Here is a 25720-nt window from a genome sequence, read left to right on the forward strand (position 1 = left end):
AATATAGTAATTTCCCTGCTACTGTAAATGCAACGTTGGTGAATCTGTAGAATTACATGTAACAAATCATAGCAATCACGCACAGAGCTAGTCTCATATACAATATAACAGTCCCTTATTCAGAACGACATCTCCCTTCTTTCCCTCCGCTACCGCAACTCCTTCGGCGGCACGTACTGCGGTATCTTCCCCCACTCGAACTTCTCCGCCTTGAACGCCTCAATCGCCGACTTTGGCAACAAATCCATATAATTTGGCGGCAACAAGCCATCATACTGATTCACGTTCGGCTCGCCCTTCACGCGCAGCCGCGCCGCGGCAAAGTCGGGCTTACCCACGGGTGCCTTTTGCGCGGTCGGGCCTGCCGCACCGGTGGTGTTCGTGCTGGTCGCGAGGGGCGTAGGAGGTGCGGTAAAAGCAGGCGTAGGCGTCTGTAATGCCGCAAACGCAGAAGTGAGCGGCTGAGTCGGGGTTTGTGGTGTCGTCGCGAATGCAGAGACGGGTGGTTGTGTCGGTGTAGTGGTCGCGAATGCGGATATAGGCTGCTGTTGTAGTGCGGCCGCTTCTGGCCTGGGCGGCGTTTGTGGACCGGCGAACGCAGACTGGACGGGGGCTGGCGGCCCGAACGCGCTCGTGCCGCCTACTGGCGCGCCGAACGTTGACGCGGGTTGAGTCCCGAATGCGGGCGTAGCGGGTTGTGGCGCGCCGAAGGCAGAGGTCCCCGCAGCAGGGGCGCCGAACAAGGGCGGGGGACGGGGCGCGAGTGCCCCAAAGGCCGAGGTTGCCTCGAGCCCAGGCGCAGCCGTCGTGCTGGCCCCGAAGGCGGTAGCCGTCCCGGGCATTGGCGTCTGTCCAAAGGTCGCACCGCCTGTCGTGACCGGCACATTGCTTGCAGCTGCGAGGCCAAACGGGGGTGGCTGTTTTGTGAACGACGAAAACGCTCCCCCGCCGCCTCCTCCCGCTTCGCCACCCGCAGTCGGCGCAGGCTGAGGGGTCGCGAACGCAGAGAAGGCGCCTGAGCCGAAGGCACCTGTGGCTGGCTTGATGAGCGTGGGTTGACCGAACGCTGTCTGGCCGAACGCGGATGTGGTGGTAGTTGGTGCTTGGCCGAATGGTGTTGCTGATGGCTGTGCTGGCTGGCCAAACGCGGACGTAGTTTGAGCAGGTTGGCCGAACGCGGACGTAGTTTGGGGGGATTGACCGAACGCAGGCGTGCTCTGTGGCTGGTTAAAAGCCGATGCACTCTGGGCTGGTTGGCCGAACGCAGACACGCTCTGTGCAGGTTGGCCAAATGCAGGCGCCGTCTGTGCAGGTTGACCAAACGCAGGCGCCGTCTGTGCAGGCTGCCCAAACGCAGTCGTCCCCCCCGACGGCTTGCCGAACGCCGAGATGCTCTGTGCAGGCTGGCCAAACGTAGTCGTGCCCGTCTGCGCGGGTTGACCGAACGCCGAAGCACTTTGAGCGGGTTGACCGAACGCCGAAGCACTTTGAGCGGGCTGGCCAAACGCAGACGTACTCTGAGCAGGTTGTCCGAACGCAGATGTGCTCTGAGCGGGCTGTCCGAACGCAGGTGTGCTCTGAGCAGGTTCGCCAAACGCAGATGTGCTCTGAACAGGCTGGCCGAACGCAGACGGGGCCTGCGCAGGCTTCCCAAATGCAGTCTGCCCAAAGGCATTCGAACCGAATGCTGCTGTCGTAGACGCACCAGAGCCAAATGTTGATGCGCCAAATCCCGAGCCAGTCCCGCCGCCGAAAGCTCCAGTAGGTTTACCAAATACAGAGTTGCTGGCGGGTGCGCCGAAGCCGGAGCCGCCGCCGAACGCTGATCCGCCGCCGGCGGATGCAGAACCAGAGGTGCTGCTTGACTGTGGGTTGGGAATGTTACGCGTGGCCTGCTCGTACACCTGCTTCACGTTCGTACGCGCGTTCGCGAAGGTCTGTTCCGCCGCTGCGATCTTGTCTGCTTCATATTTCATCTGACCAGCAACTTCAGAGAGGCTCATGAAGAACCGACGGAAATGCGACGCACATACTCATTCACCGTGCCTGCCTTGGTGGCGAGGAAGGCCTTCACGCGGAGCTCCTCGGGCGACTCGTCCAGCCCGGAGATGACGTTCGGCTGCTGCTTCGCGGGGCCGTAGCTGGAGAGCGGCCAGCCAGGCCGGTCGACCTTGGGGTCAAGGTCGCGCAAGATGCTCTCTACACTAGGGCAGCGATCAACTCAGGAAAGTGTGCGACGATAGAAGAGAGTATGCGAACGTGAAGAGCGTGGTGGGCGTTACGGGGCCCGTGCTTGGGCCTGAAGCGTTCCAAGTTGTGTCTGCAATTGAGGAGTGATGAGCGAGCAGAGAAGGAGGGAGGGAGAGACATACAGCCGAATCCGCCTGTTCTGCCATCGCGAGGGTGCTCATTCTTGCATTGGCTACCGAACTTGCATTGGCCACGGAGGAAATATGGACAGACGACCTGTGTGTTGGGCGATAGATACATGAATTGTGCTCGGAACTGTCGGTGAGATGCTCACCATCGTCTGCTATGTTCTGCTCGCTACTTCAACGGAGAGTGGACAGCACAGGTGCTCAGAGGGCAGGTAAGTATGAGAGAGTCTAAGGGGAGTGTGGCTTAATATATTGGCCGAGGTGTTCGATTAGGGGTGTCGAGGGGACTCGAGCGTTCGTCCTCGGGCAGTACCCGGGGCACCGTTACCTCATCCATCGACAAAGCCCGGACACCGCGCGTGCTCGACACTCTCCTCTCTGTCTCCAACTTCATTGACTTACGACGCGCTGAACGGCCCTGAGACGACCATCATCAGCTCTTCTGCTTTCACTCACGATGAAGCAAGAGCACGACTCGCAAACACCAGTGCCAACATTCTCGGCCGCACAATGGGGCTCTCGTGCGTTGTTCGTCGACCTCCTGTAGCATCCAAATACTAACGAATTTTCAAGAGGTCATTGACCCAGCCCTGCAGCAACAATCACAGCAATCTACGTACTGAAATTTCCGCTGTCGATGCTGCGCACCCACTCACATATCCGTGTAGAGCGAGCTACTACCAGGCACACCAGCAATACTATCAACAACAGGCACAATATTCGTACACGTATCCTGCGCCGCAGGCCGCACAGCAGCCTGTGCAGGCTCAGGTCGCGTCTGTCTCGCGCACAGTCGCATCGAGCTCGGTGGAAACGGCAGATGTCGCCATGCTCAACGATGCACTAGGGAGTGCAGGGGTTGACCTCCGAGTACGTCTCGCTGCTGTTCTCGTGCAACTCGTACTTCACGCATTATTCAGGCTGAGGAAGAAACATTGCAAAGAACAGGTCCCTATGATCAATACGCCGCCTACCGCCCATATGAAGACCGTTCGCGGAAACAACCGCCAAAACCGCAATTCGACACGCGAATATTGGGCCCGACGATGCGCAGCATCGGCACCAAACACAAAGTGACCAGGATACCCGAAGACTCTGTCAACTACCTCGCGCTCTCGCTGCGCGCGCGCCTGCAGGACCTCGTTGCCGAGATGATTGCCGCGTCCGCGCACCGGACGGACACGCAGTTCGACCGGCCCGCGTCGCTGTACGAGGACGGTAGCCCGATGTGGGGTATCGTCGTGCGGAGCGACGTCGCGAAGCAGCTCACGGCGATCGAGAGGGTGGAGCGGGAGGAGGAGATGCGTGTGCGCCGCGAGCGGAAGGAGCGAGCGGAGGCGGCAGCGCAGAACGCGGCGCTCGCGGCGCAGGCGAGCGCGGGGATGGCGATGGATGAGGATGCGGAGGGAGGGCCAAAGAAAAAGAAGAAGAAGGAGGGTCCAGGCGTGACGGCGCGCAACATGTCAGAGGACGCGCGGAAGAAGATGTCGAATGCGGTTGCGAGCCAGGCGGCGGGGCTCGGTACGGGCAAGTACGCATGGATGTCGCAGACGAACGTGGCTCCCGCGCCGATCAAGCCCAAGCCCACGACACCGACGGGAGGGGGCGGGGGCGGGGCGACGACTCCGGCGACGACGACGGCGCCTGCAACGAGTGCGGCGGGGCGGTGGGCGCGGCCGTATGTGCCGTTGAAACCTCAAACGCAGAAAGAAGAAGACAACCGGAGGGCGATTACCCTGCGAGATGCACTGTTTGTTATCGAGAAGGAGAAGGGGCACGGAGGAGGCAGGGGCTCCGCGAGGGGTTGGACATAATCACTCGCGCGCTGTAGTTCTCGCCATGTTGTTCTTTATGGTTCAATGTTGTAATTACTGCTGCTTCATCTCTTACTGCACCTTCAATCGAGGAGCGGAGGTGTATATATCAGCCTCACCGTGCGCGTATAATGCAACGCGCCTTGCTTTCGCCCACCACCACAAAGCTACCTATGCGCGTGCGGTCTCTCACCGCAGGCATCGCCGTACGCCTCTCTCGCCGGCCTCGCCAAAACGTACGCAGATTCACGACCACCCGCCTCAGAAAGTCCGACGACAATGCCTCCCCATCCTCACACGACGCCCACTTCGGCTACTACGACGTGATCCTGCCCAAAGAACCACACGTCTGGGGCACCGCGCACATCCCACCGCGCTCCGTGCCGCCGCACATCCGCCGGCCGGACTACGCGCTCGCGGGGGGCGTGGAGGACGTGCACACGGAGAAGCGGATTGCCCTCGACGGGGAGGAGGAGCGTGTGTTGCACCGGACGGCGAAGTTTGCAGCGGAGGTGTTGAGCTTTGCGGGGAGCTTGGTGAAGGTGAGCGGGCGGACGGAGTTGTGTCCGTGTTACAGGCTGTCCATGTACGTCTGGAGCGGCGTGCAGCGGTAGGGTCAATTGTCCATGTGCTGATATAAAGTCATGCGTAGGAGGGCGTGACGACGGACGAGATCGATGCCGCGGTGCACGAGTACATCATCGCGCATGATGCATACCCCTCTCCGCTGCTGTACAAAGGCTACCCAAAGTCATGCTGCACAAGCGTGAACAACGTCATCGCGCATGGAATCCCAGACGAGTTTCGTACGTTCGCCGCCGTAGCTTCGTTGCGCTACTGAACGTGCGCGGTCAGGCGTCCACTCGAGAACGGGGATATCGTGAATGTCGACATCACCGTGTTCAAGGACGGCTTCCACGGAGACACCTCCCGGACGTTTCTCGTCGGCGACGTCGTAAGCTATCCGATCTCCCCTTCCTCGGTCGATCGCCCATTTACGGACCATAGGATGAGAAAGGCTGCGAGCTGGTGCAAGTCACAGAGGCCGCGCTTCAGGCGGGCATCGCAGCCTGCGCACCCGGACGCCCGTTCAAAGACATAGGCAGGGCGATATCCGAGGTCATACGGCACAAAGACTACTGTGTGTCTACGCAGTTTACCGGGCATGGGATCGGGGATGTCTTCCATCGACCACCGTGGATATGGCATCATCGTGCGTGCGCTCGTTGCCCATTTCATGTATGTCTAATGTAAATGGCTTTAACAGGAAATGATGAGCCCGGCGTGATGCTCCCGGGACATTGCTTCACAATTGAGGTGAGCGCTGCTCAAGCTGAAGCTGAACGTTCGCTGACGGCCAAGCAGCCGTGCATCATCCAAGGGTCGGACCCAATGGCATGCGTATTTCCAGACGGCTGGACGGCATCCACGGAGGTACGTACCTTGCAAATGTCCTTTCCTCCCAAGGAACTGTGACTAATGTGTTATTGATAGAATTGTGCACGCAGCGCACAGGCCGAACACATGGTCCTCATCATGGAACATGGTGCAGACGTCCTCACACGGAGCGACGAGCAATAGCAAATCGTAGGATCGATATACCGTGTACTACCTGCCCCTTAATCGTTTCAGTCCCTGGAAAAAGAGAATGAGAAAGAGCTATGATCAACTATTACAGATACTCGACGAACAGCATCAAAGCTACATCACTACAGACACACAGACCAATCTACGACACAATCGCTATCCGTTCATGCACAAAATGTGACAGCACCTGCGTCAAATCCACATCCTCGCTCTTCAGCGTTGCCTCGCTCTTCAACATTGCCTCGCACTTCGCAATAATCGGCTTCGCCTTCACCAGTATCGCCTGCAGATCCGCCGCCATCTCCCCCGTCATACCCCGCCTCAATCGCTCCGCCAGTGTCATCCCCGCCTGCCGCCGTGTCTTCGTCGTGTCCTCCGCACGCATTTCGTCCACCTCGGCCTCGCGCGCCACGTCAAACTCGGGCTTCGACAGCCACATCGCGAGCTGCGTTACCCCGTAAAGCAGCACCGCGTCGAGCGTGCGCCGTACCGCCAGGATGCTGTCGCGCACGTCAAGGCCCTTCTCCTTCGCCGAGGTGAGCGTGATGGCTTGAGAGAGTGGCCGGTCGACGAGGAAGCGTAGGACGTCCAAAGAACAGTTCCCTAGTTCGAGCAGTGTACCCATCGAAGCGGATTCCCCAAGAACCACTTTTGAATGCTAGTAACCGTTCGTCAATGTCTGCAACTCATAGGAATGGGAATCTGCTCACAGGTACCACCAACGCTTCACTTATTGGCCAGTCCTCCTGATCACCTAGCAACACCGTCTCCGCCCCGCTGATGGCGATGAGTGCGGACAAGATTGAGCCCGAGAGCAGGAACAGCCTATGCACGATCTTCGTAAGGAAAGGCCTCTTTACAAAGTCCACAAACTCTCCCGATGCACTCATCGCCGGGTTCCCGCTTTCCGCCTCGAACTTCGTGCGCTCGTCCGCAGTGATCGGCTCAAAGAGAGTTGCGAGATGGTTAGGGTGCGTGAGAGCGTAGTTGAGCTGCTGCAGCAAGAAGAGTGCGTCCATCGTGAAGAAGCGCAGCACCTCCTTGACTGCGTCACTCGCGCCATCCCTCGGCGAGTTCTGCGCGATGGCAGCGAACACGTTCACGCTTTGTTCCATCTCCTCGATCAAAGGCAGTGACAGCGGGCTATCGATCGTCCACGATAGCGCCCGGTGGATCTGGTCACCGAACAGCTGCAGGAGCCCGCTCGCCTGGGAGTCGAAATAGTGGCCGTGTCTCCCGACGGCTGTGATCACGCCTGCAACGACCGAGAGCATCGAACAGTAGGCGTGATGTGCTGGACTCCGCTCACCTGGGAGCTCCGGGATGACCACGTCGATTAGCCCAGCCTGGATGGCAGAACTTATACCGTTATCGCTGTACGCCGACAGGACACCTTCGCTTGCGAGTCTTTCGGCAGCCGATGGAATGTTCGCCAGCGCCATGTGGAACATCAGGACGTGTGGCGCATACAGCGGCTGTTTCCGCGCCCGGAGCAATGCAATGTCGGACAGACCTACGAGGTCCATCCTGCTGCACAGATGGAGGCTCGCTCGGATGACGTCTGTCTCTTGACATCGGGTCAACCAGAACAGCGGGGAGGGGTTGAGGTCGAGCCGAGTGCACTGTTCGAAGACAGCAACGAGCAGCTGCATGTCCTGATCCAGCTCGAGATCGAGAGAGACGCTTGCGTTGTCGAAGCTGAGACGGAGATGGCTGATGACGAGTGTGAGCGTCGCCTCCAGCATCGCGGAGATTTTGAGACGCTGAGCAGCTTTCAGCAGTCGAGCGAACTTCCTGCTCTGTCGTACACAGAAATAGACGATCTGCAGTAGCGGCTGGTGGAAAGGCACTGTAACTTGTCTCAAGAGTGATCTTGATGGAGGCTGTGATGCATTGAGGATAATTCCTCGCACGTTCGCTACCAAATTGACAAACTGTTCGACTTCTTGTGCATCGTTGGAGTCAGAGAACCAGACAACCTCCAGCATCGCCAGCAGCAGAGACAGCCTCGCGCAATGGATTTCGGACATCATATCTCCAGAGCGGCTCTCCGAAGCGATAAGGTCCGACACTATAACCGCTAGCTCCAAGAACGTACTCCGTATTGGTGCTTGCGCACGAACATAGGTGACAGTCTGCAACAGCAGATATTGCCACGACTCTGTCAGAGTTGTCTGTACATAGGTGAGGGACAGATTCAGGTTGATAGACGTCAGCCTTTTATGAGCCTCGATGATTGCCACCATCTTACTCTCCGTGGCATATGGCTGCAACCGAAGTTGGAATAGGGGCGTAGAGAATGCGAAGGCATCACCGTATTCCCGCTCAACCATAGGCTCTTCGACCTTCAGATGCGACAAGATAAGACTCGGGAATTCTGTGCAAATCTGATCAGCGAGTTCGTCGTAGAGACCGGGGTCGTAGACACTCGTCACCGCCTCCTGAATGAGCTTCGTCAGTTGCTCTTTTGACCTGAGTATGCCATCCAATGCAATGTAGCTTGGAGGTTTGGGGGCTGTTGGTGAATCCGCCTGCGGCTGTGAGTCGAGATGCATCCTGATGTCGACCGCTACAATGTGGACCGCATGAGCCTTGATGGCAATCCGATAGCAATGCGCCGAAACTGCTTCATGGCAGATTGATCGCCGCCTGCCATCAATCTCCACGTAATCTTGAGTCCTGTAGTCAGGAGACGGCCCCAACTCTTCCGCGATGATAGCAGCTAACCGCTCGAACAGATTCATGTCATTACGTATCGCCTCCAAATGCTGTTTATGCTCGTGTCCATGTTGCCAGACCACGTCCAGGAAACGCAGTAGGGAAGCCAATAACTGCGGATTGGACTCATACAGCTCCTTCCACTGGACAAGCATGTCGCAAGCTACGCTCACCGCATTGATGGTCTTGACCACAGTTCCACTCTCGCTGGCTCTCTCCTTGCCCTTCTCCGATGCTTTCAGGTTCGGTGCACGGAAGTGCCCCGTGACGAACAACCTAGCCAGCGCCGGCTCCTTGTCAACCGCGAGTGTGATGAAGTCCCACACCGCATTGCGCAGGTGTGGATCATCATACGGATGCTGCACGATATGGACGAGGGTCGACACGGTGGCCTCAGGATCGCTGAGATGACCAATGATGGTAGGAGGCGAGCCATGAGCGGAAGACAGCGACGAACACAGAGCAAATAGCACCCGCGTGGCTAGGACCGGGACCAGAGATCCCACGCTCTTCCCCTTAATATAAGCCGCTAATGCATCGACAGGATCGATTCTAGGAACCCCTGCATCGAAAGTAGTCATACTGCCACCCACTTTGGCGCAGAGAGCCTGTTCCAGTAGGGACGGTTCGGATGACAAGGCGAGAGTCTGCTTGCACGTCAACAGCACGCAAGTCAATGAGAGATGCGACTCGAGCATGTAGATCAACCGTCTAGCATCACTATACCGCCGTGACGAGTATAGCATGTCGAGGAGAGCTCCTGCAGTTGTTAAGGATGATACCAGAGGCGTGATCGTGGATGTCGTCGCTCTAAGCAAGAACACCTCTGTGATGGCTTGACTCAAGGATCCGAAGGGTCCATCTTTGAGTGCGGGCGATGAATGCTGGAGCACTTCCGCGTACAATGACGACACTCGTCTGCCGATTTCGAACCTGGCGCCCAGCTGTGCATATTTCCAGCTCATGTGCTCTACCCAGATCTCAGCATGGACAAATCTTGCCATGCGCAGCAAGACCTCCTGCTTCACCGGATGCAATTTCGGGTTTTCCTGCAGAACTTGCACCACAGATGAGGACGCCTCACGGAATAGCTGCTGCACCAAATGTAGAAGCGCTAAGGTCATGGTATAGTGGCCTGTAAGACGCTCAGTAGCGAGAACGGCGGAAGTGAACCCGATGCTTTTCTCTGAGCCGAAAAGCGAGGTCGTCGACCGGACGTACAGCCAGACCTTAGCTGCAAATCTTGGAAGTGCGAGCAAAGCGGATAGCACACTCATGGCGGAGGTGATGAGTGGAGTGAACGAGTTGTCCCTGGGCTGAGCTGACGAGCGCGACATAGCATCTTCCAGGATCATGACGGTCAGTTGTATCAGGTCGGGCGGCTGCGTCCCGACCATGGTGTGAGCCACTACTGCACCACCGCTTTCCATAGCCACCATCAATTGTTCACCTAGCGGAGGATTGTCCTGGATGACGCTGCGAATGAGGTCGAGGATATCTGTCACGATGGCTTCATCACCTGCAAGATCCATTTCGACACCAATGTCCTCTAAATTGACTGGGATAGCCATCTGCCGTGATCTCGTAAATGAGACTGGGTAGTAGCCAGCACCGGAAGACAATCGCTTCCTGTTAACGTAGTCGTTCAGGAATTCGAGCAGAAGTTTCCACCCGGAATGTTCATGGTGCCAAGCAATGACCAGGAGATCTCCTCCATCTCCGCTCAACAGACGACCTTGAGTCGCGGGAGGAAGGATAGATCCGCCAGGGAGCTTCAGAGCCTTCGTGTTTGCGTAGGTCACTCCAGTCGCAACAGAGGAGGAGCCATACCGTTCTGGCAGCTTCTCATACATAGCGGATGAACCTGTGGTGGCCGTAGCGGGTATGGCCTGCGTGTAGGTGGGCAGTCTCTGGAAGTAGTTAAAGACACATCGCATGCAGATTTCGCGTGCCTCGGTGAGCTCCTCTCCTTCGAGGGCATGATCTGCTGTCGAAAGCGGGTCGGTACCCAGAAAACCGGCTGCGGTCATTGCACGCAGGATTCGAATGAGCGGTCGAAACTGAATGGGGAACCTTGTCCTAGCGACGTCGAGGATTGCGCGGTGTGAGAGGATTGACGGATAATCATATTCCCAGAATTGTGCGCATATGGCGGTGATGGACAGGCTCTCGCTCCGGCCAAATAGGGCAATCCACACCTCAACGAAGCTCTCGAAGTCAGGAATCTCTTCCACAGGTACCAATTCCACCATCGCAACGACGAAGCCTGTGGGTTCCATTCAGTGTGGCACATATACCCTGGATTACCGTTACGCACCTTTCATCAGGGCCCGATACGCCACATTATTAGGGTCTGTCACCGTTGATGCTGTCCTCCATGCGGCAGCAGTCACGAAGAGCGGCGAATCGGTCAACAGATTATACAACATGTTGAATAGTCCAACGTCCGGATCCATACATCTCTTCACCATCAATGTATAAATCTGCTCGCGATCACCTGAGTAAGAGTTGCCAGTTTGCTGGACGAGCGATTCGAAGAACTGTGCATATGATGGAGGCACCTCCTGCATCTGCGCTACCGCCTTCTCCAAACGTGATAGCACGTAAGCCCAAGCAACGTAGATGAATGCAAAACGGCCGTCGGTATGAGACAAAATAAGCTCATGTATCCGCTGCAAAGAGTCCGGAAATGACCAGTACTTGGATTCAACTGTCAGGTCTATTCCAATGGTCGTGGCGCTGGGCCCGAACTCCTCGCTTGCCGCATCTTCAAGCTCCAGCGCCTCGACGAGAATTAACATCCAGAGAGCTGTGCTGTCTTTCTTTAGCTGTGTGCCTTCATCGTCTAGAAGCATCGTTTCATTCCGTTGTTTCCATCCGAGATCGATGTCGTAGGCGGTCTCGAAGATGCGAACAACCGTTGGCCCGTTACACGGTGCATAGCTCCACATTGCCCAAAAAAGCACCTCTAGCATGACTAGCTGCTCCTTCGCGTTTTGACGCGCCCATGCAGCCGCCCGACGCGGATCGTTGCTCTCATATTCTGGTAGCTTCGCGTTCACTTTTCGCACGTACTCCGTGATCAGCGACTCTGCGAGCGCGGTTCCGTTTGGGTGAATCATCGAGAGAAGAGCACTAGAGATCTTGCTTGCTGGATCGCTCTGGTTCCCATGTGCTCGAAGAAGAGGAATGAGCGTCCGTAGTATGCAGAGTCGCTCGGAGTAGTAGAACGGGGTGATGGCCTCCAGGAGCTCGTCCACAAGGCTTCTCTCTTCCTTGGACCCGGCTTGCTCTGGGAGGCCTTCATTGTAGACAAAAGACCGGAGCAGGACGAGTGCCTCGACCTCATCTATATTGAAGCGTTTGCTGATGGCATATACGTACTCCTTGTCAGCGGGCTCGACGCGGAGCACGACATCATCGCGTAGAGTGACCGAACCCGATTCAATTTTTTCTTTCGACGCGTCTGTAGGCGTGCCGAATGGTGCTGAGATATCGCTAAGCTGAGGGATGCGCGGCTCGAGGTAGTCGATGATCTGGTCAGTGTTGTTGTTCCCCTCCAAGTGGCTGGACAAAGCTGCGTGGATGTGTTGATAGGTTCTGCAAATAATGAGCACGACGTTCGATATAGCGCCATGATTTACTTACACATCAATGAGGTCCGAACGTGTTGACGATTCGCCCGACATGATGGCTTGAGACCACGAACGAGGACTTCAGAGTCCGGAAGGGATGGGTTCAGTGGCAGACGCGTTGAAAGACAACACGATGTAGGCCTATGTAGGCGCCCGAGACTATTGTGCGCCTTTTAACTAACTGTTCGTTCTTAACGACCATGTCCCAGGCCATTGGCAACGTTCGTCCATCTCTCTGCCAGTCTCATGGCCCTTGCTGAATAACAATGCACAGACTGCACTCGCGTACGCCAGGGTGTGGCACCATGTCGACGCCTCCGACCGCATCCTGGGCAAACTCGCCGAGCGCATCGCCATCGTCCTCATGGGCAAGCACAAGCCCGTATTCGACCCCAGTTGTACGTTTGCTTCTCAAAGGTCTATTATGTTCGTGCATAAGCTACATGTCTACAGTGGATTGTGGTGACTATGTAGTGGTCACGAACGCACGGAAGGTCAAGGTGACGGGAAAGAAGGCGGATCAAATCATTTACAGGCATCATACGATGTATCCGGGCAATCTGAAGGAAATTAAATACAAAGACATGATGAAACGGAAACCCGACGAGGTACGTTCCGGTCTGACCTCTTCGCGTTTCGCTCAAATGATATGTGTACTGTATGTAGATTATCCGAAAGGCAGTCTCAGGCATGCTGCCCAAAAACAAGTTGCGCGACCGCAGACTGGAGAGGCTGCGGATATTCGAGGGAGATGACATGGGTATCTTTGCGGAGAACATCCTAAAGCGGTGGGAAGACGGTACTATGCGGTAGTTGGCCTGTCCATCTAAATTACTTCGCTTGCAATTTGTGTTTTCTGCTAATGCTGTCGGCATCCTGCGTATCATCGGGGAACAGAAATGCGGTGGTCTGAGAGACAGTATTTGTCCTCCACATTGTCGTCCTTGTACAACAAACTCATGCCACGAAGAAACAAACCTTCGGCTCGTCTACTCTGACACTTCCTCTCGCTCTCCAAATATCGCAACGTTCCCTTCGCTTATTTCCAAGCCATCCTTCTTTTGCCTCGTCTGCGTCAAGCATATGCCTGCGCGTTCTATGCAGTCCCGAAGACGCGATATCATGTCTTCTTCGCCTGCCTTACTGCCACTCTTTCCGTCCCTCTTTCCGCCCACTCCATCGCTTTCTCCCAGCCATCTGGCACCTCCGCGGCAACCATTTACCGGACATGCTCCCGGAACAACATGCCTACAATCGTAAGGATGCGACAGCTTTAGTGTTGTCCACCGTGTGCATCTTGAGCACTCACCAATAGCAATGAGAGCAGAGCCGTCGAGCATTTGTACATGTCTGTTTCTCTGGATACATTTCGCAGTTGTCCCGTCCTGTGTAGTAAGAGCTTGCGAATGATGTATACATTTGAGCAAATCCTGGGGTGTGTGTAAGCAGCTTTCACCTGCAAGGTCACTCACAGATGAAGCTTAAGGCTCAAACAGCCGCCATCTCACTGCTCTTCGAATTGGTTCTTCATCATCCTGAGCATATCCCTTGCCTTTTCCAAGTGAGGTCCGTTCCTCGCCATCTTCACTTTCTTCAACACCGGCTAAGGTTGTTGGAGTTTAATTCCGATCCACCCAGCGTCGTTGGCAAACCAATTCCCTCTGCGGTCTCGTATGATGGAATACGAATGCTTCCTCATAAGTTCTTGATTCTGGACACGAGTCCCGTCCAAGTTCCTGATGTCTCGGCGCCAATCAGGCTCGCGCGCCTGTCAATGTGGGCGCCTGCATATATCGCTGAGTCCCGGTAGTGGTGCCACCGAATTGCATTCGTACAAATCGTCATTTTCGGAGCATAGCAGTCTTGGAGTCCCAGACAGTTCTAGTTTGATCGCTGACTCAGTAGCTCGGAAATGATTGAAATCATTCAGCCTAGGTGAGTCGTTAAGAGTTCGCGTGGCTTAGCGGGAAGCACGTGACACGTGGCCGCGGGGAGAATTGGCGCGAACCGCCTCTTACGCCCGTCCATCGCACTCCAGAATCTCCCTCTTTCGTCCGTTCCCCTCTTGTTCATATTCTTGCTCTTGCACAGCCCGTCACTCTCCTTACTCTGTCTCTCTTGCACACCAAACGGTCCAAACGGTCGGGATCTTACCAACTACCCTTCTATACCCACCTCGACCACAATGCCCGAATACGTCTACGTGATTCATGAATTCATCCCCGAGAATCCGGACGAGATTCCCATGCGTACGGGGGAGCGCATCGAAGTTATTGATAAAGATGATGAATATCAGGACGGATGGTGGCAGGTGAGTGCATCCCATGTTCTCCATTGGGAATGAAGGCCGCTCTGTCTCCCGCCGCGACCAGCGGTGCTAGCTGGCTTTCTTCGAGGACGGCGACCGACTTGCATAGTATATACGATGTCATCTCGTCGACTTCTTTGCAGCGCTACTCGTCTTTCATCCAGCCACTTCCTCGTGGGACCGAGGATGATATGACATTGCGCCCACGATGTTTATGGCGGCTTCTTCCTACTTCCTTCATCCTGATTATGTTTCATGTCGCGGTTAACGCTCCTTCTAAGGGACGCAATACTGCGGGCCAAGTTGGGCTGTTTCCGCAGAGTTACACCTCCTACAAGCCCCCTGCTATACCGTCCATCCTCGCAGCGCAGGAAAGCGCCAATGTATCGTCTTCATCGTCTACTGTAGAGGCGAGCGGGCGACGCACTTCAAGTGGGTCTCAGCTTGCCCGTTGTGCAGCTGATCCGATTCTGAGCAATAGCACAGAAGATATGTCTCCACTCCCTCCTCGAACCGACGCAGAAGGCGAGGATGATGGTGAAATGATGAAGGCGACCATGACCGACGTTCAGAAGGCTATTGAGCAACTCGGTCGCAGCGGTGACGACGGCTCGCACAGCTTCAGCTTTGCGAGCTCCCATTCTCGGTCAACGGACCACTCGGAGATCGAGGACGACACCGATGGAGACGACGAAGCTGACGGCTATGGCTGGTCGAAGGGCACTCGGACGAAGCTTGCAATGCGTGCACAACAGGCAAACGAGGAGCGGGCCTCGAGGGAACGCACAGAGGCGGTCAAACTAGCGAGGTTGAGCTCAGGTCCCCCGACACCAATGCGTTCTACGGCTCCCCCTATCGACGTAGAGATGAGTGACGAGAGCGAAGACGAGGAGGAGGAGCTTTCGCAGATGCGGTTTAACCCTCGACGGACAAGCTCAAGCCCGCGTATTGGAGGCTCACCTATCTACCCGAACATACCCGAGGAAGACGAGGAGGAAGGCATGCCGACGTCAATACCGCCACTATCGACCCCACATCGCAGCTTGGATTTCGATTCTCAATCAACACCCTCGATTACTGTGACTGACCATCAGCCTGCGCTGCACACGGACTCGACGGAGATCGTACCATCGGAAGACTTCATCGTACCCTCTCCTGCCGGGGACGAGACCGAGCTTCCGACTGCTCGCGCTGAGAAGACTATCTTCACCGAAGAACAGTTGTCTTCGAGCCCAATTCCGAAACCTGCGCTGCTCGCCTCCCATGCGGCAAAGGTCGCTCCACCTTCACAAGCCGTTGCAGATACCATCGTCGGGTCAGCGCCGCTGAGTGTTCTGGCACAGGCTGATGAAATTTCTTCTCCTCCCCAGTCCGACAGGATGTCTAGTTTCTCTTCCCCCACCATCACTTCTGGGGCCGCGTCGACCGTGCAGACCGTGACACCTTCGACGAGTACGATTCGTCTTGGGGAGGTATCAGCGCTCCCGATCACCACGGGCTCCTCTTCCGTGCAGCCTTCGCCCACTGCGTCGTCCTTCGCAGGCTCGACCAGCATGAGCTCTGCAGGCGTGCAGCAGGCGCTCACACCAGCGACTACTATGTCAATCAACAGCGTGGGAGGGGTAGAGAAGCCCCCGGGAACGGAGGGCAAGAAGCCAGAAGGTCACCCATCGGAGTGGACTGTCGAGCAGGTAGTGGAGTGGCTGAAATGGAAAGGGTTTGATGATGGCGTCTGCGAGAAGTTTATTGGTGCGTTGCAGTACGCGAAATGTCTATTACTGGGTGTTGATTCATGATCTGCATGTTTGACAGAGCAAGAAATCACAGGCGATGTTCTCATGGAACTCGATGCGAACGTTCTCAAGTCTGAGATCGGCATCTTCACGTTCGGCAAGCGTGCCCGCATCATAAACGCGATAACCGAGCTACGCCGTCCGCCCTCGATTTACGAATCCCCTTCTCACACACCTGCGCGCGTCATGACGCCCCGCTCGCAGACCGGTCAGTCATTGCAGTACTCGCATTCACATTCCGCCAGCATGCAGAGCTCAGCTCCGACGCATGGCTCGTGGGGCTACTCACCATTGTACGCGCCCAGCATGCATGGGAACATGAACAGTCCAGGGATGCCTCCTGTGCCAAGGGAGGAGAGTCCACCGCCTACTGGGGACAGTGATATACGCCATGGGTGGCCTATGCCTGAGCCTGAGCCGGCAACAGCTCCTGCAGAGACGGAGAAGCCCAAAGACGAGCCTCTGGTTGGGCTTGGTCTCGGGTTGAATGCGCCTCCTGCGGTCAATGGGAAGGAAACTGTGTGTTCAGCCTCATTCCTGACGATGCTATTTATTTGCTGATGTCGACATTGATGATTCTGTAGAAGTCGCGTCCGCCGAATTTGGTTCTTTCACCATCGCCTAGCGACGGTGTACTCATGTCACCTGGTCGTGATAACGCCATCCATGTTGACGAGGAGAGGGGCGCTGCAAGCGAGGTGCGTCGCTCGTTATATCCATTTGACATGTCTCTGAATATCCGCCTTTGCTGCAGGGCGAAATGGCCCCGTCTGTGAACTCGAAGAGCAAGGGACGCCGCATGTTCTGGCGATCCGAATCTGGTTCGATCAAGGAGAAGACGTCGATCAATGACGTATCCAGTCGCCACTCGAAGGATGCGAGCAGCCAGCGCTTAAGGGATACGGGAAGTCGGCAGTCGAAGGACGCGGGCAGTCGAAATTCGAAGGATATCGCTAGTCCGCAGACGCCCTCGACGACCCTGACGACCTCGACGACGGAGATTCCGCCAGTGCCGCCATCGCCGAGTGTAGCTAAGCCAGAACCGATCGAGGAGGTTGCCGCGACGAGACGGGTTCCGAGGAAGAGGGAGACTTCAGAAGGACGAAAGGCTTCGGATCGTCTCAGCCTGTTCGGTGGTACCTTCTCCGGCACTCTCGGGAAGGGAAATAAGAACAGGAAGCCTCCGCCTAGCATCTCAACGTACGTGTTGATGACCTTTGTTAGGATCTTATAGTATTGAATTCTGATATTCCACGTGAACAGGTCTGGAGGTGAGGAAGAGAAACACCATGGCACATTCTCTAGGATCCGGGAGAAGAGGTCTTCCAGGCGACCATCCACATCTGATGGTACTTCTACTAAGAAGCCTCATCACGTTCCGTCAATCAGAGAGGTCAAGGAATCCGCGGGAAGAGCCCTCGAGTCTGTCGAGAAGAAGATGGATCATAGGGAGTGCAAGGAGGAGAGCAAGGAGGGGCTGAAATCGCCAAAAGCGAAGCTTAATGAAGTAAAGGAGAAAGCGCCGAGGCCCAAAGACAATGGGAAGGATCCCTCTACTCTGAGGAAACGCACTGTGTCCTCTGCCGGGGTGCCAGCGGTGAACATTACTCCGCCGGACTCTCAAGGGAATGGTAAGCCACGGTTCGAGCAAGGCAAGAGCATTCTGCGACAGCTGGGGGAGGCGGATCACAAAGGCTGGATGCGGAAAAGAGGTGAACGGTACAATACGTGGAAGATGCGGTACTTCGTTCTGACGGGTCCACATCTCTACTGGTTGCGGAGTGACAAGGACACGGTCAGTGTAATCGTTTGTTACCATTGAGCTCGCTTCTGAATCTCGATGGTTCGTTACAGGAGACCAAGATCAAAGGTTACATCAACATTGCTGGCTGCAAGGTCTCTCCGGATGAGAACATTGATCCTGGACGCTATGGCATCCGCATCGAGCACGAGCACGAGAAGGCCCATTACTTCAGTTCTGAAGAGCATGCTGTCATTCGAGAGTGGATGAAGGCCCTCATGAAGGCTACTATCACGAGGGACTATACTGGTATGCCCCATCAGCGCATCCGGCAATAACCTTCCTCACATAGTCGCCAATTAGACATTGTTGTCTCATCATGTAATATACCAACAATCCCTCTCACTGTTGCTCAAGCCATGAACCCCTCGCCTCGGCCACCGTCTCCTGGATCGCGCGCGGCCACTCAGAAAGCAATGCGTCCGCAGAACCCACATCAGCTGTCCGAACGCGACGCACAGGTATTGCTCATGGGCGTGCAGGCGAAGGACAGGAATATACCGAGTTCCCTACGTTCGAGGCGGCAGTCTTTGTTCGCCAATGACACGCTTTCCGCGAAGGGCATTGAACCACCGTCACCGAAGGCTGCCACTCCTGCTGCTCCACCGCGACCGTCGCGAGAGTTGCGACGGCTGAATTCGACTGCAGAACCGGTGAGCTTGTCACAGTCGGTGACGTTAGAATATACATGTTGACATGCATTCCAGCAACCTGCTATGGACGCCAACTTGATCGAGTGGGCGAACTCTCACTTGCCAACGTCCTTGCAGGTATCTGATCCGTCTGGGCCACCTTTCGGTGGTCTAGCGCTTCTGCGTCTAGCAGAAGACATCAAGGGCAAGTCCTCGTCGCCTAGGGTGCCAGACTCGGCCTTCCCCTCCGGTTCCGAGAATGACAAGCTGGATGGGCTGTTCAGACTTTTCGATTTCCTGCTTGATAACGACGTGAAGATAAACTCAGTGAGCATGAATGACATCCGGCAGGGCAAGAAGGAGAAGATCGAGCAGCTGCTGCGGGCGATGAAGGCATGGGAGGATAAGAGGAAAGCAGTTGTGCACAGTCTTTAGGCACAGGAACGCCACCAGGGGGTTCCTGAATTGCCGCTTCTTGAATATGTTATCTCGTCGTGCTTCTGCGTTTGTGCGTAATCGTTGTACTTTGTAGGATTGCCTGCACACGGACGGACACGTTTGCATTCCATCGTATACCCTCGTACCCTTGTTTTTTGCTATCGTGCAATATACTAATTTATCGTTCGCGGGCAAAAAAAAAAGTGTTTAGTGATGCGCTGATCAAAAACTGTGTGTATTGGTGCTGCAGTCAGTGCGATTGCTCGGCAATTTCCGCCCACCATCTTATTCTTCGATCGACAAGAATGAGCTTGGATGCAGTCGAAAAGGCGTTGCTTACTGGAAAATGGGATGAACAAATCCAGGATCCCTCACTCGCATCGGTGCTGGATGTTACAAAGAGCGTCGTCAACGGCGAATTCCGCTCTGCGCTCACTGCTCCTCCAGCGCAGGATCTCTTCGCGGTGAATTATTCACTGACAAATATCCTCGATCGCCCATTAGATGAGTGGTTCTCCTTCACTACCTCCTCGACAGATACTTCCCCAGAGAAAGAGTTGCTGCGATTGACGTTGGCCGTAGCCTGTCTGCACGCTTTCGTCCAAGAGAACTGGACGGGACCCGACTTGGACGTGAAACCTCTGGAGGTCATCTCGATCTCGACCGAATCATCTCAAAATATATCTGAAGAGCTGCTTCATCGCAACTCGATTTCGGAATTGGCATATGGCGGAGAACCCGCATACCATCTCGCAAAGGTTCCGATTTTCCTACGACTATCGAAGCTACTCCTAGATCTGCCTTACAAACACTGCAAATCCGCTCCGTGGTGGAGACTCCGGGTATGGCTAGTACACGAGCAAGTGCTCGACGAACCTGTAGCGGTCCCCGAATATACACTGACTGACGTTGAGCCCCTCCTAAAGACATTCGCCTCCCACCCGGATCTTGCTGGCCGCCTCATCCTCGAACAGGGAATACTTGAGCACCAGCTCGGTCATGACAAAGCAGCTGCAGAGTTTTTCGTCCGCGCGGCCCGCACAACGCACCTTGAGTACGAGCTAACAGGCGCACCCGGAAAACGCACAAAGTTCCAGCAGAATGATGTCACGCAGCTCGTCCTCCTCGCTGAGTCTCGGAAAAGGGAAGGCGATGCCGAGCCGAACGATACGGCTAACCAAAACAAATCGCCGTCCTCCGATGTCTCACAAGCCTCCAGAGACATCTCAAGCGCGGCGATGCCAGAGACGCTAGCTCTGAATGACGATACGCTGCTCGAGCAAACCGAATTTACCTCATCCTCTGCCGGAACTCCCGGTTTGCGCCTCAGCCACCTCTATCCTGCATCACAGCCACCCCTGCATCCCCTGGACCAATGTATATTGCTAGCGCTATGCCTGAACGTCCGGAATACCTCACCGGTACACGGTCTAACCGCGGAGCAGATGTCGCCATACATAGCGCGTGTCATCTCTCATCCGCGCAACTGGTCCGTCCATACCATGGCCCTCCTCCTCCGATCACGCTTAGAAGCCAACCGCACACGCACCGTCGAGCGAGCGACCCTGCAGCTGCAAGCGCTGGTCGATCAGATGCCCACGGCGGACTCCACCGTGTCGGAGCGGCTGCTCCACTTCCATTCCATCCCCCTTCCCAGCAAGTGGGAAATGGAGAAGGAGCTCGCGCTCCGCTTCCTATCCATCGGGGTGATCAAGTCCGCACTAGAGATTTTCGAGCGGCTGGAGATGTGGGAGGAAGTCGTGAAATGCTGGCAGGCGATGGAGCGACGCGATAAGGGCATCGCCATCGTGCGCGATCTTCTGGAGGGTAGAAAGGCGGAGGCGGAGACGGTCATCTCTCGGGAGAAGGCTGTCAGCGAGACTCGAAGACGAAACTTGGATGCCATGCAGGAGGCCAAACTCTGGTGTTTGTTGGGAGATCTCGAGCCGGAGAATGCGCTGCAGCACTATACTCGCGCATGGGAGATATCGAGAGAGTCATCGGGAAGGGCTATGCGATCACTGGGTGGTTACTACTTCGCTGGAGGCGACTACCCGAACACGATTACTTGTCTCCGCCGCGCAGTCAGCATCAACCCGCTTCTGGCCCGATCTTGGTTCATACTCGGCTGCGCCTATGTCCGCGTAGAAGATTGGGAAGGGGCTCGCGAATCGTTCGCCCGTTGTGTGAGCATAGACGACGAAGATGCCGAAAGCTGGAGCAACCTCGCAAGCGTCTATCTGCGGATGGGCGAGGCCGGGAAAAAGATCGAAGCCGGAGGTGTAGAGGACGAGGAGGTGAGTACAGACATGCTCGACACGCATCGTTATGCTCAGCTACGGTGTGCAGATGGCAAAGCAGACAAGTGAACTGACGTTATCAGACGAGACGAACAAGTCCATACCATTTACAAACAAGATGCTGGCGTTCCGCGCTTTGAAGCAGGGTTTGAAATACAGCTACGACAACTGGAGGATGTGGTCCAACTACATGATTGTGGCGATGGACGTAGGAGAGCTGTCCGAAGCGTGTCATGCTCTAAGCCGGGTGGTGGAGGAGCGCAGTGCGAAGGACGGTGCGAAGTGCGTCGACGAAGATGTACTCGAGCGTTTGGTGGATGCTGTCACGAGGGCACCTGTAGACACTGAAGACGCTGTACAGGGTCACGGATCTAGCACGAGCAACATCAGGAATGCCAACGAAGGGCATAGACTGTTACGAAGCGTCACCGGTCTCTTCGAACGCACGATCCTGCCACGAGTCTCATCGCCCCGCATCTTCCGCGCCCGCGCCCGCTTGTTGACTTGGCAGGGCCGCTGGGAGGAGGCGCTCAAGGCTTATCTGGACGGTTATAGATGTGGAGTCGCAGGGACGATGGAGAAGGGGGAGACGGACCTGGAGAGGTGGCGAGAGGCCGTGGCCGAAGTGGAAGATATCGTTGATGTCCTCAGGAACCTCGGGCCGCGGACGGAGGGATACAACTGGAAGCTGCAGGCGAGAAGCATCGTACGGACCTTCGTGGGGAGGACCCGAGACTTCGAAGACGAGCCGGAATGGTCTCGACTGGCTGCATTGCAGGAGGAACTTCGTAAGGAGGAGTAGGGGAAGCACGCGGTTGATCTTGGACCAAACCTGGCATGGAAGTGAGATCGGCACGCATCTTTGCCGATACGACTGCATGTATTTAAAGGATTTCACGTCGAAAATATATGAGTCTTTGCCACATTCATGACAAACAAAGAGTTCACCAGCTGATGGAGCCCGAATTATCGTAGTCGTTGAGGGTAATTGATCTGAGACAAACCCACACTCCAGATCTCGGATCTCTGAGTTGCACAATCCATCATCTATGCTGGGGACACGAGGACAATGCGTGGTGGCTCTTCACCAGTTCATTATGGACGCAATGCGATTCAGAGTCAGGGTTGTCAATAGTTCTGTAATTATAGAAAGTCCCGACTGCGTTACGGTCAAACGTGCGTGGAATTCGTCTTGTAGTCGGCTCCTCTCCCATAGCGCCACAGTGGTTCCCTTGCTATCTACACACTGCAAGGTCGGCTGAGCAGAAGCAGACAAGCCGTCTGATGATCACAGACGCACCTCATACCTCTCGGGTGCAATTTTCCATTTAAGTTCTCTGCCGTTCTGTGCGGTGAAATAGCGGGAGCTGAGACACGATTTGACACAGGTTGAGCTCACGACACCGATGACAACGGAACATTGCATACACGTACCTACTGGCCTCTTTCTTTCGACGAAGCACTTTGTCCATAGATAGCGGTGAGCCATTGCCATAGACCAGAAATCCAGGAGCCCGAGAGGGACCAAAGTAGAAGTATGACCTATTGGGCCCCATAATGTCGTTGTGTTGTTTGGACCATTCATCCTCTAGCGTGAGTCTCATTATCAGGTTGGGGTCTTCTTCAACCTAGAGCAAGGTCAGTAACGTCGCAGATATTATGTGTAGTGGCGCAATACCATGATCCTGCAAAATAGCCGTTATGAGTGGGTCTAGAGCAAAGGCAACACCAATTGATACTTACACTGTAAATGCCTTGCGTCTTTCCGAGTCTTCGAATCTCGCATTCCATGGGTCTGCGCTGAACTGAAGTAGGACGTGCGACGCTGTCATGTTGTCGGGGATGAAAAAGAAGATAAGCTGATCTCGGAATGCTGCTCATATTCTTCCGCCAGCTCCGTATCATCATGGCAATAAACAATGCCTTCCCTTCCGGGAACACAGGATTCATCTGCATCACACGTGCGAGCCACGAGGTGCGCCTAAGCCATCATCGTGTTCACCACAGGACGGGAGAGAACGGAGCCATCACAAAGTCGGAACAGTCGATGATCTTGAAACACATCAAGAAGCGTTTTTCCCCACGCTTCTCTTCCCAGCGAATGTGCGATTATTCGGCTTGATCGATGGTTTCATGAGACAGCTCGAGGCGAACAAAGTCAAAGTGGCAGCACGTCCATGTGACTTTCAGTGGTATTGAGAGCAACCCGAATACTCACGATTCTCGTAGTTCGGCCACTCCATTATACATAAAAGTCAAGTAAAACTCTCGTAGAGATGATGTTACATAATCGAGCTTGGGAGCCGGAGATCGCAAGAGAAGCTGATATCAGCTGGCCCAGCACCGCTGCATAAACCGAACACACAGAGCTAACAGCCAAAGAAGCCTACCGCGATATCATACTGCCGAGTTCACATCAGAGAGAAGTTGTAGTTCATGGCAGAGAGAACCCACCGATTTCTCACGCTTTCCTTGTAGGAATTGGATTGGTGCGACGTAGTACTCAATCGTACACTGTCATTCATTACAGAAATCAGTTATGCTCGTGGACGAAGTGCGTAGGGACCATACCATGTACAATGCCTGAAACACATCGGCAATGAGCTTACCACCGACTCCGACGTAGAACATATGCTTCCATACCATAAAATAATGTCCATACGAGCACAAAGGAGAACAGATTTTCCTGGCCGGGGTTCACGAGCTCCCACCAACCCCCGGGCATGTATTTCACCGGATTTCCCTTGCATTTGACATACAGGCACGCAGAGGTGAGCAGTGTCGACAAGATGAACAAGGCAAAGCCGAGCACGTTCTCGAGGCCTAGAATGCCAGCAACGGCACCCGCAAGGCACGCAGACAGGAACTTGACAGTGTATAGGCGTGTATTGTTGTACTGCACATTTGGCGAAAAGAGGAGCTGTGTAGCCTGCTCAGGCGTAGTCGACATGGTCGCGGTCGTTGGTGGCTACGACACAGAGAGCGCTCAAGTGCGTGATCCGTGACACAAGTAGTGTCACTCGTGTAGTCACACTGCGACAAGCGGTCGTGTGACAGGGGATGCTGCAATGATTGCAGACTTGATCCACGACCCTCCCGCCAACGCTCCTTCCAACGCTGAGCAGCCGCGTTCCGCGATGCACGATGCCCGCAAGATCAAGGTTGGCGTTCTGGGCGCGACCGGCACCGTAGGCCAACGGTTTATCTCCCTCCTGTCCGAGCACCCGTTCTTTGTCCTACATGCGTTAGGCGCGTCCCACAGATCTGCGAGCAAACTATATTCTCATGCGGTGACATGGAAGCAGACAAGGCCCATCCCATCAGTAGTGCGCGACTTGGTGGTCGAGGAGTGTAAACCCGAGTGTTTTGCCGAGTGCGAGGTCATCTTCTCAGGTTTGGATGCCGATGTAGCGGGCCCGATTGGTGAGATCTTCGCGATAACATTTTGGGTCCGAAGCTGAACATACGTCGTAGAGGAGGCATTCCGGAGTGCAGAGTTCGCTGTCTTCTCCAATGCAAAGAACCACAGACGGGATCCGAATGTCCCTCTGGTCGTGCCCCTAGTCAATTCGTCTCACTTCGCCATGATTCCCCAGCAGCGCGCTCTGCATTCGCCTCCTCTTCAAAAAGGCTTCATCGTCACCAACGCCAACTGCTCCACCACCGGCGTCGTCGTTCCTCTCGCCGCTCTCGAGAGGGCATTCGGGCCCATCGAGTCATGCATGATTACCACAATGCAAGCCATCTCCGGCGCAGGCTATCCCGGTGTGTCCAGCTTCGACATACTCGACAACGTCGTTCCGTACATTGGCGGCGAGGAGGAAAAGATGGAGTGGGAGACCCTCAAGATCCTCGGTGGAATCTCCGAGTCAGACGATGGCGTCAGATCGTTCGACATGCACGCGCGGCAACCTCTGCGCGTCTCGGCGCAATGCAATCGAGTACCTGTCATCGAGGGCCACACTGAATGCGTGTCTGTGCGCTTCGCGCGGAGACCGCCACCCAGCCCACAGCAGGTGCGCGAGGCTCTCGTCTCGTTCACGTCTGATGCTTGGACGGCATCGTGTCCCTCCGCCCCGCGCCACACTATCTTCGTGCACGAAGAGCCGGACAGACCGCAACCTAGACTAGATCGCGACTACCAGGCTGGCGCGGGCATCTCTGTGGGCCGCGTCCGACAGTGCCAAGTGCTCGACATCAAGTTCGTCGTCCTCGCGAACAATGTCGCCATTGGAGCGGCCACAAGCAGCATCATCAATGCCGAGCTCGCAGTCAGTAAAGGGATCATCTGAATGGTCGCGCAAGGTGTCAGGGTG

General features: G+C 55.5%; 10 protein-coding genes across 10 annotated transcripts; 6 read left to right on the forward strand and 4 right to left on the reverse strand.

The window, feature by feature from the left end:
* Positions 1–538: 538 nt before the first annotated feature.
* On the reverse strand, positions 539–2640 carry LAESUDRAFT_179825 (uncharacterized protein). Its single transcript, XM_040901469.1, has 6 exons — positions 2525–2640; positions 2373–2466; positions 2260–2320; positions 2030–2204; positions 1832–1976; positions 539–855 (listed from the first exon to the last, which is right to left on the reverse strand). The coding sequence occupies exons 1-6, from the start codon at positions 2525–2527 to the stop codon at positions 641–643; spliced, it is 693 nt and encodes a 230-aa protein (XP_040764209.1). The 5' UTR covers positions 2528–2640; the 3' UTR covers positions 539–640.
* A 195-nt stretch (positions 2641–2835) lies between these two features.
* On the forward strand, positions 2836–4192 carry LAESUDRAFT_759304 (uncharacterized protein; the record flags this gene model as incomplete). Its single annotated transcript, XM_040912582.1, has 4 exons — positions 2836–2899; positions 2952–2994; positions 3047–3248; positions 3299–4192. 4 exons carry the CDS (start codon positions 2836–2838, stop codon positions 4190–4192), a joined length of 1203 nt encoding a protein of 400 aa, XP_040764210.1.
* Positions 4193–4197: 5 nt separating this feature from the next.
* Positions 4198–6153, forward strand: LAESUDRAFT_179839 (methionine aminopeptidase). The gene is made up of 8 exons (XM_040901470.1): positions 4198–4398; positions 4462–4734; positions 4845–4993; positions 5048–5147; positions 5201–5405; positions 5460–5509; positions 5558–5626; positions 5687–6153. Exons 1-8 carry the CDS (start codon positions 4324–4326, stop codon positions 5771–5773), a joined length of 1008 nt encoding a protein of 335 aa, XP_040764211.1. The 5' UTR covers positions 4198–4323; the 3' UTR covers positions 5774–6153.
* On the reverse strand, positions 5922–12186 carry LAESUDRAFT_653285 (uncharacterized protein; the record flags this gene model as incomplete). The annotated part of the gene is made up of 4 exons (XM_040904407.1): positions 5922–6437; positions 6490–10763; positions 10815–12097; positions 12146–12186. The coding sequence occupies 4 exons, from the start codon at positions 12184–12186 to the stop codon at positions 5922–5924; spliced, it is 6114 nt and encodes a 2037-aa protein (XP_040764212.1).
* A 146-nt stretch (positions 12187–12332) lies between these two features.
* LAESUDRAFT_653272 (60S ribosomal protein L23) lies at positions 12333–12945 on the forward strand (the record flags this gene model as incomplete). The annotated part of the gene is made up of 4 exons (XM_040904405.1): positions 12333–12353; positions 12407–12530; positions 12586–12740; positions 12799–12945. 4 exons carry the CDS (start codon positions 12333–12335, stop codon positions 12943–12945), a joined length of 447 nt encoding a protein of 148 aa, XP_040764213.1.
* A 1372-nt stretch (positions 12946–14317) lies between these two features.
* LAESUDRAFT_736886 (uncharacterized protein) lies at positions 14318–19101 on the forward strand (the record flags this gene model as incomplete). The annotated part of the gene is made up of 10 exons (XM_040910731.1): positions 14318–14443; positions 14722–16189; positions 16253–16752; positions 16818–16863; positions 16916–16931; positions 17020–17433; positions 17497–18028; positions 18088–18283; positions 18338–18687; positions 18742–19101. 10 exons carry the CDS (start codon positions 14318–14320, stop codon positions 19099–19101), a joined length of 4008 nt encoding a protein of 1335 aa, XP_040764214.1.
* Positions 19102–19409: 308 nt separating this feature from the next.
* Positions 19410–22206, forward strand: LAESUDRAFT_700293 (tetratricopeptide repeat domain 27; the record flags this gene model as incomplete). The annotated part of the gene is made up of 3 exons (XM_040906408.1): positions 19410–19511; positions 19656–21405; positions 21488–22206. The coding sequence occupies 3 exons, from the start codon at positions 19410–19412 to the stop codon at positions 22204–22206; spliced, it is 2571 nt and encodes an 856-aa protein (XP_040764215.1).
* A 228-nt stretch (positions 22207–22434) lies between these two features.
* On the reverse strand, positions 22435–23522 carry LAESUDRAFT_700298 (uncharacterized protein). Its single transcript, XM_040906409.1, has 5 exons — positions 23148–23522; positions 23083–23089; positions 22839–23032; positions 22705–22771; positions 22435–22650 (listed from the first exon to the last, which is right to left on the reverse strand). Exons 1-5 carry the CDS (start codon positions 23234–23236, stop codon positions 22489–22491), a joined length of 519 nt encoding a protein of 172 aa, XP_040764216.1. The 5' UTR covers positions 23237–23522; the 3' UTR covers positions 22435–22488.
* Positions 23523–23622: 100 nt separating this feature from the next.
* LAESUDRAFT_725923 (uncharacterized protein) lies at positions 23623–24470 on the reverse strand. The gene is made up of 4 exons (XM_040908917.1): positions 24048–24470; positions 23976–23987; positions 23859–23918; positions 23623–23806 (listed from the first exon to the last, which is right to left on the reverse strand). The coding sequence occupies exons 1-3, from the start codon at positions 24352–24354 to the stop codon at positions 23908–23910; spliced, it is 330 nt and encodes a 109-aa protein (XP_040764217.1). The 5' UTR covers positions 24355–24470; the 3' UTR covers positions 23623–23806; positions 23859–23907.
* Positions 24471–24541: 71 nt separating this feature from the next.
* Positions 24542–25696, forward strand: LAESUDRAFT_743342 (aspartate-semialdehyde dehydrogenase; the record flags this gene model as incomplete). Its single annotated transcript, XM_040911255.1, has 2 exons — positions 24542–24827; positions 24879–25696. 2 exons carry the CDS (start codon positions 24542–24544, stop codon positions 25694–25696), a joined length of 1104 nt encoding a protein of 367 aa, XP_040764218.1.
* Positions 25697–25720: the final 24 nt, after the last annotated feature.

This window comes from Laetiporus sulphureus (genome assembly GCF_001632365.1).
Source record: "Laetiporus sulphureus 93-53 unplaced genomic scaffold LAESUscaffold_20, whole genome shotgun sequence".
Taxonomy (NCBI): Eukaryota; Fungi; Basidiomycota; class Agaricomycetes; order Polyporales; family Laetiporaceae; genus Laetiporus; species Laetiporus sulphureus.

What these genes read in the sequence shown, in the direction of transcription:
- LAESUDRAFT_725923 (XM_040908917.1), bottom strand. Translation starts at nt 24,354, where the DNA reads ATGTCGACTACGCCTGAGCAGGCTACACAGCTCCTCTTTTCGCCAAAT.
- LAESUDRAFT_179839 (XM_040901470.1), top strand. Translation starts at nt 4,324, where the DNA reads ATGCAACGCGCCTTGCTTTCGCCCACCACCACAAAGCTACCTATGCGC. An exon ending in GCGCATGGAATCCCAGACGA is followed by an intron (nt 4,994 to 5,047) that starts GTTTCGTACGTT and finishes GTGCGCGGTCAG; the next exon opens with GCGTCCACTCGAGAACGGGG. An exon ending in GACATTGCTTCACAATTGAG is followed by an intron (nt 5,510 to 5,557) that starts GTGAGCGCTGCT and finishes ACGGCCAAGCAG; the next exon opens with CCGTGCATCATCCAAGGGTC.
- LAESUDRAFT_700298 (XM_040906409.1), bottom strand. Translation starts at nt 23,236, where the DNA reads ATGACAGCGTCGCACGTCCTACTTCAGTTCAGCGCAGACCCATGGAAT. An exon ending in CGAAAGAAAGAGGCCAGTAG is followed by an intron (nt 22,772 to 22,838) that starts GTACGTGTATGC and finishes ATCGTGTCTCAG; the next exon opens with CTCCCGCTATTTCACCGCAC. An exon ending in TTGCACCCGAGAGGTATGAG is followed by an intron (nt 22,651 to 22,704) that starts GTGCGTCTGTGA and finishes CCGACCTTGCAG; the next exon opens with TGTGTAGATAGCAAGGGAAC.
- LAESUDRAFT_179825 (XM_040901469.1), bottom strand. An exon ending in CAGAACAGGCGGATTCGGCT is followed by an intron (nt 2,321 to 2,372) that starts GTATGTCTCTCC and finishes CCTCAATTGCAG; the next exon opens with ACACAACTTGGAACGCTTCA. An exon ending in CAGGCACGGTGAATGAGTAT is followed by an intron (nt 1,977 to 2,029) that starts GTGCGTCGCATT and finishes GTTGCTGGTCAG; the next exon opens with ATGAAATATGAAGCAGACAA.